This window comes from Solanum pennellii, chromosome 5 (assembly GCF_001406875.1).
Source record: "Solanum pennellii chromosome 5, SPENNV200".
Taxonomy (NCBI): Eukaryota; Viridiplantae; Streptophyta; class Magnoliopsida; order Solanales; family Solanaceae; genus Solanum; species Solanum pennellii.
In genome coordinates this window covers 62,446,144-62,457,914 of record NC_028641.1, presented here as the reverse complement: position 1 = coordinate 62,457,914, position 11,771 = coordinate 62,446,144, and the positions used below count along the sequence as shown (strand labels likewise).

At 33.9% G+C, this 11,771-nt stretch overlaps 3 protein-coding genes across 3 annotated transcripts in view; 1 reads left to right on the top strand and 2 right to left on the bottom strand.

Moving 5' to 3' along the window:
* LOC107020847 (4-hydroxyphenylpyruvate dioxygenase-like) overlaps positions 1-1,820 on the top strand; it is a 5,219-nt gene extending 3,399 nt beyond the window's left edge. Inside the window, 1 exon segment of the mRNA NM_001323439.1 lies at positions 1,631-1,820. Coding sequence (NP_001310368.1) covers positions 1,631-1,820 — 190 coding nt within the window.
* A 733-nt stretch (positions 1,821-2,553) lies between these two features.
* On the bottom strand, positions 2,554-4,186 carry LOC107019625. Its single transcript, XM_015220045.1, has 4 exons — positions 3,302-4,186; positions 3,019-3,143; positions 2,761-2,841; positions 2,554-2,656 (listed from the first exon to the last, which is right to left on the bottom strand). The coding sequence occupies exons 1-4, from the start codon at positions 4,184-4,186 to the stop codon at positions 2,554-2,556; spliced, it is 1,194 nt and encodes a 397-aa protein (XP_015075531.1).
* A 4,525-nt stretch (positions 4,187-8,711) lies between these two features.
* Positions 8,712-11,322, bottom strand: LOC107019624. The gene is made up of 3 exons (XM_015220043.1): positions 9,924-11,322; positions 9,611-9,804; positions 8,712-9,554 (listed from the first exon to the last, which is right to left on the bottom strand). Exons 1-3 carry the CDS (start codon positions 11,320-11,322, stop codon positions 8,712-8,714), a joined length of 2,436 nt encoding a protein of 811 aa, XP_015075529.1.
* Positions 11,323-11,771: the final 449 nt, after the last annotated feature.

The window sequence follows — 11,771 nt, the reverse complement described above, 5'->3', positions numbered from 1 at the left end:
AGGTGGGGGTGTGAGGGTCAAGGGTAGGCATTTTCTTTGGGGGGCGAAAAAATAAAAATTTGAAATTGTGTTTTTTCATAAAAAAAAATTATATTTATTGTTGGATGAGAGTTTTGGAAAATATTTTTCTTAATTTTTGAAGGAAAATCATTTTCCTTAATTTTGAAGAAAATGAGTTGATTTGAAAACATTTTTCAAAACTTTTGTCCCAACCAAAAATGAGAAAATTGGAAAACATTTCTGGAAAATGTTTCCCTTCAGACCAAACACACCCTACATCTCCTACCAAATTCTGTCACTGGACTATTTGCTTTAGAGATCACCCCCTGCCATGAAACTAAATGTGAACTCTTAAAAGAGTGTCTGTTGACGGGAGTACTGAGGACTCTTAGTTTGATCAGTCTAGTTGTGATTAACCGACTGTTTTGGACGAAGATCGGTAAGTTCAGTATAAGTTCATTGGGAGTAATTCTCGAAAAAAGGGTTCCCGCTTAGATTTTATATTTGCTGATAATTAGGGAAGCCTCTGAGTTGAAAGAAGGCCAAGTATGCGATCCATATAATTCTCATCTTCTTTATGTTGAAAATATAAAAAGTAACTAACAATAGGAACAAAGTTCAAACAAATTATGAAGAAAAAAGAAGTGTTCTAACAAACAAAGGAATAGGTCAAAGTTTGAATTATTATAAATAACAATTGAGATATGCTTGTGCATGAAACACTATCCCATTAGTCTGAGGTTTCTCAATGTCAAGCTGTTGACTAAAATCCATTGTGCGACTGTAGACTCTTCCTTACTTGCAGCAGATGAGAATGATTCTTTGTAACAAACCCGAATTCTAATACTCAAGGAGTATATAATTAGTAATGGTCGAATTACAATGGCAACACTTCAACTATTGAATTATAATGGAAATATGAAAATAGCAAACTAAAGACGGACATAAGAGTAACTAAAGATGGACATAAGAATGAGGATGAGAGGTTTAGAGTCTAGAAAATTGTGAGCATCAGACAGTTTCTTTTACAATTTTAATTCTTGGGCCTCGTTGTGGTTTAGCCCCGGGCCCAGCAGGTTGACCTGCTTCTTGGCCATCCGTGTTCACAACTTTCTTCTAGCTTAGCTGCCTATGTGCTTTGAAATGAAACAATAAACATTGGTGAGAGGCAGTTGGAGCTCTTGAATGTTTTCGGTATTTTCACAATGAAAGATTTCTTTAGAGGTATTAAGTTTGTTTAGGGATATGGGAAACCGATTCGAGGCTTATTAGCGTTTATCATGACGTATCTTTATTTAATTGTTGGGACAAACACAAGGATGAGAAACAAGAGAGAACAACAAGAAGAAGTTTGTTTTCATGCCGATCGGTAACTAAACCTTATTCTAGTACCTCTTCCAAAGGTTCAGGAAAACATAAGAGTATTACCCTAAGTCGCTTTCGAGTGGACGTGGTACCAATTCATGTGAGATGCACTCAACTGATTTGTCTTGTATTAAACCTTTTCTCTGCAACTGATTTGTCTTGTATCAAACCTTTTCTCTGCTTCTTACCGCAGTCCTTTTTAACGCAACTTTTGTGCATCACAAAACGATGGTTCGTCAATGAATGTAATTGTATTTTTGTGCAGGCCAACAATATTTATAGAAATAATTCAGAGAATCGGGTGCATGCTCAAAGATGAAAAAGGACAAGTCTATCAGAAGGGCGGTTGTGGAGGCTTCGGTAAGGGAAACTTCTCTGAGCTGTTTAGATCGATCGAGGAATACGAGAAGATGCTTGAAGCCAAACATGTTAATCAAGTAGCTGCTGTTGAATGAATATATACGAGCATTAGCTTGCAATCTAATTGAAATTTGAAAGGGGCATCTAAGCTTCCATTTGATCTTTCTACTATTAATTATGAAATGAAAAATAGCTGTTGTGTAAATAGCATGGAGGGAAACAAAGTCAAGTAATTTAAGTATAATGTTGATCATAAGTCCCCTCTAAAATATCCTTTTATTAGTGCTTTGAGTTTCATGGTCGATGAAGGCAGGTGATCTTTTTCCTATTCCTGTCATTCTAGGTAACTGTCACTTTTCCTGAAAAATATTTTCATTAAAGTATGTTATTTTAGTAAAATTCTCATCCATTAAGAAGTCCCAATAAATATAATGTGTTGTTTACTGAATTATATCAATTTTATATATTGTTTCTTGAGAATTGAGTACTATTAAAAAAAAATGAAGCACAACGATACAACTAGAAAAACATATAAACTTGTATTATTTTTTAAGATAACATTTACTTTGGAATAGGATTGTGTTGCTAAATTATAACTTATTTTGGGATGGAGAAAGTGTTCCTTTCAACAATAGTTAAATATAGTTGTTTAATAATATTTGTCTAATTTAAAAATTAAGAGATAATTTATTTTTTGTGTCTATTTTGTATTATTTATTAAATATTTATTATTCATCATTTAAGTATTTCTACTATTATTAAATTTAAGAGATAATTTCAAATACCTCCCTTCAGGTTCTGCTCTATGACATTCATCTCTCCTGTGGTTTATGATATTACGTCTATCTTTCTACTAAGATACTCCATAGCTATATCAAACAAGAAAGGAGACATTGGATCTCCTTGTCTCAATCCTTTAGCTGCTTCACATCTTTGAGAAATTTGTCCATTAACCACTATGGAATAGTTCATTGTGTTGACACATTTCATTATCCATTGCACAAAATTCTCAGGAAATCCTATACCAAACATTACTTGCTCCAAGAATGCCATTCCACTAAATCATAAGCTTTCTGTAAATCAATCTTCAACATGCTTCTAGGAGAAATATGCTTCCTAGTATAAGATTTAACCAGTTCATGAGCAAGCAATATATTATCAGAAATCTTACTTCCTAGGATAAACCCTGCCTAGCTATCACAAATGATACTCTGAAACACACCATGTAATCTATTTGTTAACACTTTGGAGATGATCTTATATACCACAGTACAACAAGCTATTGGCATGTACTCTATCACAGTTTTAGGATTCTGAACTTTTGGAATGAGAGACACTAAAGTACAATTGAATGCTTTGTACAGTTTCCCTGTTGTGAAAAAACTCTGAACAGCCTCAATGATATCCCCTTTAATGATCTGCCAAGTATGCTTAAAAAAGAAAGCATTATATCCATCTACACCTGGTGCCTTATCATTCCCTAGGATTGCAAACCTTCATAAATCTCTTGTTTTGTTACTGCAGCACACAATTGTAACCTTTGCTGCTTTGTCAAAGTAGGTCATCTTTTCATCACTTGAGCACTTATAGCTGGTAGCTTACCTGCTGAAGTTCCCATGAGACTCTTATAGAACATCACAAACTCATCCTGAATCTCATGTGGATCATATAACATCTTACCATTCAAAGACATAATATTTCTTATTTGTTTCTTTTGAGTTCTCTCCTTTATAACTGAGCTGAAAAACTTATTATTTGCATCTCCTAATTGGATCCATTTTATCCTTGTCTTCTGCCTCAAAGCACTTTCTTCTATCATTGACCATTTTTCATGTTTAATCAGTAACTCTTTTTCCTGCACAATTAGCTCATCAGTAGCTTGTTCATTTAGTTGATCTTGAACTTTTGCAATCTCCAATCTAGCCATCTCAATCTGCTTCCCAATGTATTTAAACTCCTTTCTATTCAACTGTTTTAGTACATGTTGAAGGTCCATCAACTTACACCAAACCTGCTTCATTATGCTATTGCCATAGTCTTTTTTCCATATAGCTTCCACCATTTCCATAAAAGCCTCATGCTCAGTCCATACATTAAAAAATTTAAAGCTAAATTTCCCATGCTGCTGAGTTTTTTGTAGTAAAATCATCATAGAACTATGATCAGATATGCTTGGATTCCCATATTCTACATTAACATGCCCCCATTTGTCCATCCATTCATCATTTCCAAATGCTCTATCAATTCTACTTGATATTCTATCCCTCCCACACTGCTTGTTAGTCCAAGTATAGTAGTTACCTTTCCACTGCAATTCATTAACTCCCATATCTCTCAAACATTCAGCAAAATCTTTTATTTCATTATTAGTAACAGGGACTCTATCTAACTTGTCTTTAGTAGAAAGAATAGCATTAAAATCTCCTACTATGAGCCATGGTTGAGAAACACCTTTTGACATTGTATTCATTTCTTGCCATAAACTTTTCCTCTGTTCAATTGTATTAAAACCATACACCACAGTCAATATAAACTGATAATCTTTACTTCTTTCATTAACCTGACAATGCAGAAGTTGAGCTGAGCTATTAATTATCTTGATATCATACCAGTTATCATCCCATACTAACCAAATTCTTCCATTAGGACTATCAGTATAATTATGTAACACCTTCTACCCTGGAGCTATCCCTTTAAGAATTGTTTTCACATTTTTTTCTTTAACTCTTGTTTCAATTAACCCTGCCAAAGTGATTTTATTCTTTTGTAAAAGCAGCTTGATCTCCTTCTGCTTATACCTCTTATTCATACCCCTCACATTCCAGAAAAAACACTTCATCAGCAAGTCTTTGATGCTCCACCTTTATCAATAGATAGTGAAGCCATTTGGTTGTGCATGAGACTCTCAAACCCATTCCTTGTTGGTATAGCTTTCAATATAGGAAAGTTAGCCAAACTAAATTCCACCTGCTTATCTACGTAAGACTGCTCACCATTATTCCTTGGTGTTTGCTGATCTAGCTTCTTTCCTATCTCCTGTTCTTCCTCCTGCTTATTCTTCTGTGGACTAAGATTGTTCTCTTGTCTTTGCTCATCCATCTTCTCTTGCTCAGTCTTTTGTGATATTTGACCTTTATACTGCCATGTTTGAGTTACTTTTTTCCATGGCCTTCTTCTCTTTTGCATCTCTTCTTTTGATTCTGGTTCCACTTGACATAGATGCCCTATCTTCTGGCACCTATCACAATATTGAGGCCTCCATTCTAACACTACTTCCTGCATAAATGTTTTCCCATTTGGATCCATGACTGCTATCTTCTGAGGTATAGTTTTTGTAACATTGACTTCAACAAGCATTCTGGCATATGAGATTCTTGTTTGCTTGGTGGTACACTCATCAGCAAAAAGAGGAATTCCAATAGCACTAGCAATCCTACTCAGAGATCCCAAACCCCAACAATTTAAAGGCAATTTTGGAAAATTCACCCACAAAGGGATTTCTGTTAGAAACTCACTTCCAAAATCAAACTCAGGACACCATTGTTTCAGGATGATTGGTCGATTATTGATAGTATATGGCCCAGAGAATAGTATCTCATTCATGTCACTAATCTTCTGAAACTTGATTATATAGTATTCATCCTCATGAAGAAACACTTCTGGTTTATTCACTTTTGACTAGTGCATCAATATATATCTCTTCATGGTATTGTACCCAGGGCAATCTCCTATCACATATGCAATGAGTGCACATTTCCATTTCTGTTCTTCTTCTTGCACCTCGTTCTCTTCCAGTTGTACCATCGTTTGTCCATTCACTACTTGTCGAGGAAAATAGGATAACTGCATTCCATTGCGGGCTACACGATTGTTCTTAAACATATTAACCCATGGCTCATTTGGCTCCTTCTTTTGTTCCTTTCCATCTTCTCCATTGAGCTGCTCTTCTGATTTCCTTATTACTGTTCCATTGCCAACAACCTTGTTTTCACCATCTAAACTTTCCAGATCTGAGTTCTCATGTACTTCCTCAGTAGCTGATAGTGAATCTAAAGTCAATCTCCTTGTTTCTTTAGTGCTTCTAGCTACCTCATCTTCAAAACTTGCTTCCTCTTTTTGATCTTGTTCTTGCTCCCTTACCTCTATTTCTTCCACATGAGTTCTTACTGAGTTACCAACGTTCATTATTGCTGTTTTCCGGCCTCTTCCTCGTCCTCTACCTCTTCCCGTCGCCATTTTCACCTTCCAGCTCACGTTTAGCTAACGTGCGCCGAGAGCATTTGGAGAGAAGGAGAAGTTTTTTATTTATTATTATTATTTTATTATAATTATTATTATTATTATCGTTATTATCATTATTATTATTATTTTTATTATTATTATTATTATTATTATTATTATTATCGTTATTATCGTTATTATCATTATTATCATTATTATTATTATCATTATTATTATTATTATTATTCTTATTATTATTATTATTATTTTATTATTATTATTATTATTATTATTACTATTATTATTATTATTATTATTATTATTATTTTATTATTAATATTATTATTATTATTATCATTATTATCGTTATTATCATTATAATCATTATTATTATTATTGTTATTATTATTATTATTATTATCGTTATTATCATTATTATCATTATTATTACTATTATTATTATTATTGTTGTTGTTGTTGTTGTTGTTATTATTATTATTTTTTTGGTAACTAACTTTTTATTAATTACCGAACCAAAACATTACAGAACAAGCAGCTAACACTGCATGCTTTACCTCACAAAAAACAACTCTTTAACACCTACTCTACTAACTATAACTCAAATCTCCCTTTGATTAATAACATTTTTAATACTAGTAGAAGATTTAGCAATAGTCACATAGGCTATCTTCTTGACTACTTTATCTACCAAGCAACTCTTGTCTTCAAAAATTCTCTTGTTTCTCTCATTCCACAATCCATAAACTCCTTCAGCTAGTATACTCTTGAACAGTTGTGCACTTGTAGTATTCCCCTTCCCATGTTGAATACTCCATTGCATAAACTGACTTCATGACATAGGCCATCTACTGTGAATATCAATCTAGTTTAAAAGTCTCTCCCAAACCTTCCTAGCATAGTGACATTGGATAAACATATGATCTATACTCTCATCAACACTTTTGCATAAAACACAATGTTTATCAAGTACCATTCCCCATTTAGTAAGCCTATCCACAATTGCTAACTTACTATTCAACATGATCCATAGAGTGAAGTTAGCTTTTGGCCTAGCTGAATTCTTAAACATAAGACATCTCCATTCAGGTTTAATCTTCTCCTCTCTCAGATAATCATAGATTTATTTGATCATCCCTTTTCCTTGCTGTTGTTGAATCTGATCAATTGTATGTTTAGCACTAATTACTTTCGTGATCATCCAGCTTGCTTGATCTCTCTTCTGCCACTCAATCTGTCCTTTTAAGTAGTATGCATGTATCCATTTAATCCATAACTTGTCTTCTTTGTTTGCTAAATCCCAACAGAGCTTGGCTACATCAGCTTTATTCCACACTTGCATGTTTATCAATCCCATACCACCTTCATTTTTAGGACAGCATACTTTCTCCCATGCTATTAGAGATTTCTTAGTAACATGTCCAACACCTGACCATAAATAGCTTCTACACAAACTCTCAATTAACTTGATTATCTTAGCTGGAAATATGAACAATTTTGCCCAATAGGATTGAACACCAAATAATACTGTCTGCACTAGTTGAGTTCTACCTGCATAAGATAGTTTCCTTGTTGTCCATGAGTTGATTCTTGCCATTATTTTATCAATGAGAGGATACCATTGCATAACTGTCATTTTCTTGGTTGATAGTGGCACTCCCAAGTATTTGAAAGGAAGTTCTTCCATGTTATAGCCTAACTGATGAACAATCTGCTGCCTCACTTCCATCTGAACACCTCCACAATATATTGAACTTTTATTGAGGTTTGCTTGTAACCCTGAAGCTTGAGAAAACTGAGAAAAACACCTTTGGATAGCCTTAACTGACTCAAGATCTCCTCTAGCAAACAATAACAGATCATCAGCAAACACAAGTGAGTGATATCAAGTTTAGAGCATTTAGGATGATACTTGAAATGTTTATCATCCTTAAGGCCCTTAAGAAGTCTACTAAGATACTCCATAGCTATAGCAAACAAAAAAGGAGACATTCGATCTCCTTGTCTCAATCCTTTAGCTGCATCAAACCTTTGAGAACTCTGCCCATTAACCACTATGGAATAATTCACTGTCTTTACACATTTCATTATCCATTGCACAAACATCTCAGGAAATCCTAGACCAAACATTACTTGTTCCAAGAATGACCATTCAACTGAATCATAAGCCTTCTGCAAATCAATCTTCAACATGCTTCTAGGAGAAATATGCTTTCTATTATAGGCTTTAACCAATTCATGAGCAAGCAATATATTATCAGATATCTTCCTTCCAGGGATAAATCCTGCCTAGCTATCACAAATGATAGTATGAATAATACCATGTAATCTATTTGTTAACACTTTGGAGATGATCTTATATACCACAGTACAACAAGCTATTGGTTTGTACTCTTTCACAGTTTTAGGATTCTGAACATATTGAATGAGAGAAACCAAGGTACAATTGAATGCCTTATATAATTTCCCTGTTGTGAAGAAACTCTGAACAGCCTCAATAATATCCCCTTTAATGATCTGCCAAGTATGGTTAAAAAAGAAAGCATTATATCCATCTACACCTGGTGCCTTATCATTCCCTATGGACTGCAATCCTTCATAAATCTCTTGTTCTGTTACTGCAGCACACATTGTAACCTTTGTTGTTTTGTCAAAGTAGGACCTCTTTTCATCACTTGAGCATTAATGGCTGGTAGTTTCCCTGCTGAAGTTCCCATAAGACTTTTATAGAACATCACAAACTCATCCTAAATCTCATGTGGATCATATAACATCTTACCATTCAATGACATAATATTCCTTATTTGTTTCTTTTGAGCTCTCTCCTTTATAACTGAACTGAAAAACTTATTATTTGCATCTCCTAATTGGATCCATTTTATCCTTGCCTTCTGCCTCAAAGCACTTTCTTCTATCATTGACCATTTTTCAAGTTTGATCAGTAACTCTTTTTCCTGCACAATTAAGTCATTAGTTGCTTGTTCATTTAGCTGATCTTGAATTTTTGCAATCTCCAGTCTAGCCATCTCAATCTGTTTCCCAATGTATTTAAACTCCTTTCTATTCAACTGTTTCAATACATGGTGAAGATCAATCAACTTACACCAAACCTTCTTCATTATACTATTGCCATATTCTTTTTTCCATATAGCTTCCACCATATCCATAAAGGCCTCATGCTCAGTCCATACATTGAAAAATTTAAAGCTAACTTTCCCATTATGCTGAGTTTTTTGTAGTAAAATCATCATAGAACAATGATCAGATATGCTTGGATTCCCATATTCTACAATAACATGCCCCCATTTGTCCATCCATTCATCATACCCAAATGCTCTATCAATTCTACTTGATATTCTGTCCCTCCCACACTGCTTGTTAGTCCAAGTATAGTAATTACCTTTCCATTGCAATTCATTGACCCCCATATCCCTCACACATTCAGCAAAGTCTTTAATCTCATTATTAGTAACAGGAACTCCGTCTAACCTGTCTTTAGCAGAAAGAATAGCATTAAAATCTCCTACTATGAGCCATGGTTGAGAGATACCTTTTGACATTGTATTCATTTCTTGCCAAAAGCTTTTCCTCTGTTCAATTGTATTAAAACCATACACCACAGTCAATATAAACTGATAAATTTTACTTCTTTCAGTAACTGACAGTACATGAGTTGAGCTGAGCTATTAATCATCTTTATCTCATACCAGTTATCATCCCACACTATCAAAATCCTTCCATTAGGACTATCAGTATAATTATGTAACACCCTCCACCCTGGTGCTATCCCTTTAAGAATGGTTTTCACATTTTTTTCCTTAACTCTTGTTTCAATTAACCCTGCCAAAGTGACTTTATTATTTTGTAAAAGCAACTTAATCTCCTTCTGCTTGTACCTCTTATTCATACCCCTCACATTCCAGAAAAACCACTTCATTAACAAGTTTTAGATGCTCCACCTCTATCAATAGATAGTGAAGCCATTTTGTTATGCATGAGGCTTTCAAACCCATTCCTTATTGGTATAGCTTTCAGTATAGGAAAGTTAGCCAAACTAAATTCCATCTGCTTATCTGCATTATTAGAATGGTCCCCAATACTCCTTGGTGTTTGCTGATCTACCTTCTTGTTTATCTCCTGTTCTTCCTCCTGCTTATTCTTCTGTGGACTAAGATTGTTCTCTTTTCTTTGTTCATGTACCTTCTCCTGCTCAGTCTTTTGTGATATTGGTCCTTTATACTGCCATATTTGAGTTACTTTTTTCCATGGCCTTAATCTTTTTGGCATCTCTTCTTTTGGTTCTGGTTCCACTTGACATAGATGACCAATCTTCTGGCACCTATCACAATATTGAGGCCTCCATTCTAACACTACTTCCTGCATAAATGTTTTCCCATTTGGATCCATTACTGCTATCTGCTGAGGTATAGTTTTTGTAACATTGACTTCAACAAGCATTCTTGCATATGAGATTCTTGTTTGCTTTATGGTGCACTCATCAGCAAAAAGAGGAACTCCAATAGCACTAGCAATTCTACTCAAAGATCCCACACCCCAACAATTTAAATGCAATTTTGGAAAATTCACCCACAAGGGGATTTCTGTTAAAAACTCACTTCCAAAATCAAATTCAGGACACCATTGTTTCAGAATGATTAGTCGATTATTGATAGTATATGGCCCAGAGAACAGAATCTCATTCATATCACTAATCTTCTGAAACTTGATTATATAGTATCCATCCTCATGAAGAAACACTTCAGGTTTATCCACTTTTGACCAGTTCATCAATATGTATCTCTTCATAGTATTGTACCCAGGGCATTCTCCAATCACATATGCAATGAGAGCACATTTCCATCTCTGTTCTTCTTCTTGCACCTCTTTCCCTTCCAGCTGCACCATCGTTTGCCCATTCAGTACCTGTGGAGGAAAATAGGATAACTGCATTCCATTGCTTGCTACACGATTATTCTTAAACATATTAACCCATGGTTCATTTGCCTCCTTCTTTTGTTCCTTTCCATTACCAGCATTTCTATCTCCATCTTCTCCATTTAGTTGCTCCTCTGAATTCCTTGTTACTGTTCCATTGCCAACAACCTTGTTTTCATCATCTAAACTTTCCAGATCTGAGTTCTCAAGCACTTCCTCATTAGCTGATAGTGAATTTAAACTCAATCTCCTGGCTACTTTAGTACTTCTAGCTACCTCACCTTCAAAACTTGCTTCCCCTTTTTGAACCTGTTCCTGCTCCCTTAACTCTATTGCTTCCACACGAGCTCCTACTGAGCCACCAACGTTCATTATTGGTGTTTTCCAACCTCTTCCTCGTCCTCTACCTCTTCCCCTCGCCATTTTCACCTTCCAGCTCACGTTTAGCTAACGTTCGCCGAGAGCATTTGGAGAGAAGAAGATATTATTATTAATTTATTATTGTTATTATTATTATTATTATTATTATTATTATCATCATCATCATCATCATCATTATTATTATAATTATAATTATTATTTTATTTTTTATTATTATTTATTATTATTATATTTTTATTATTGTTATTATCATTATTATCGTTATTATCATTATTAACATTATTGTTATTATTATTATTATTATTATAATTATTATTATTATTATTATCATCATCATCATAATCATTATTATTATTATTATTATTATATTATTATTATTATTATTAATTATTATTATTATTATTATTATTACTATTATTATTGTCATAATTATTATTATTATTTTCATTATTATTATTATTATTATTATTGTTATTATTATTATTATTATT

Excerpts from the sequence above, each read along its gene's own strand:
- LOC107019625 (XM_015220045.1), bottom strand. The coding sequence starts at position 4,186 with ATGTCAAAAGGTGTTTCTCAACCATGGCTCATAGTAGGAGATTTTAAT. Across the intron at positions 2,842-3,018 it reads AATCCTAAAACTGTGATAGA|GAAGCATATTTCTCCTAGAA; the intron begins GTACATGCCAAT and ends ATCTTATACTAG. Across the intron at positions 2,657-2,760 it reads GAATGGCATTCTTGGAGCAA|ATGTGAAGCAGCTAAAGGAT; the intron begins GTAATGTTTGGT and ends AATTTCTCAAAG.
- LOC107019624 (XM_015220043.1), bottom strand. The coding sequence starts at position 11,322 with ATGGCGAGGGGAAGAGGTAGAGGACGAGGAAGAGGTTGGAAAACACCA. Across the intron at positions 9,805-9,923 it reads TTCACTATCTATTGATAGAG|GGTTAATTGAAACAAGAGTT; the intron begins GTGGAGCATCTA and ends TCACTTTGGCAG. Across the intron at positions 9,555-9,610 it reads ACTGTCAGTTACTGAAAGAA|AGGAAAAGCTTTTGGCAAGA; the intron begins GTAAAATTTATC and ends ACAATTGAACAG.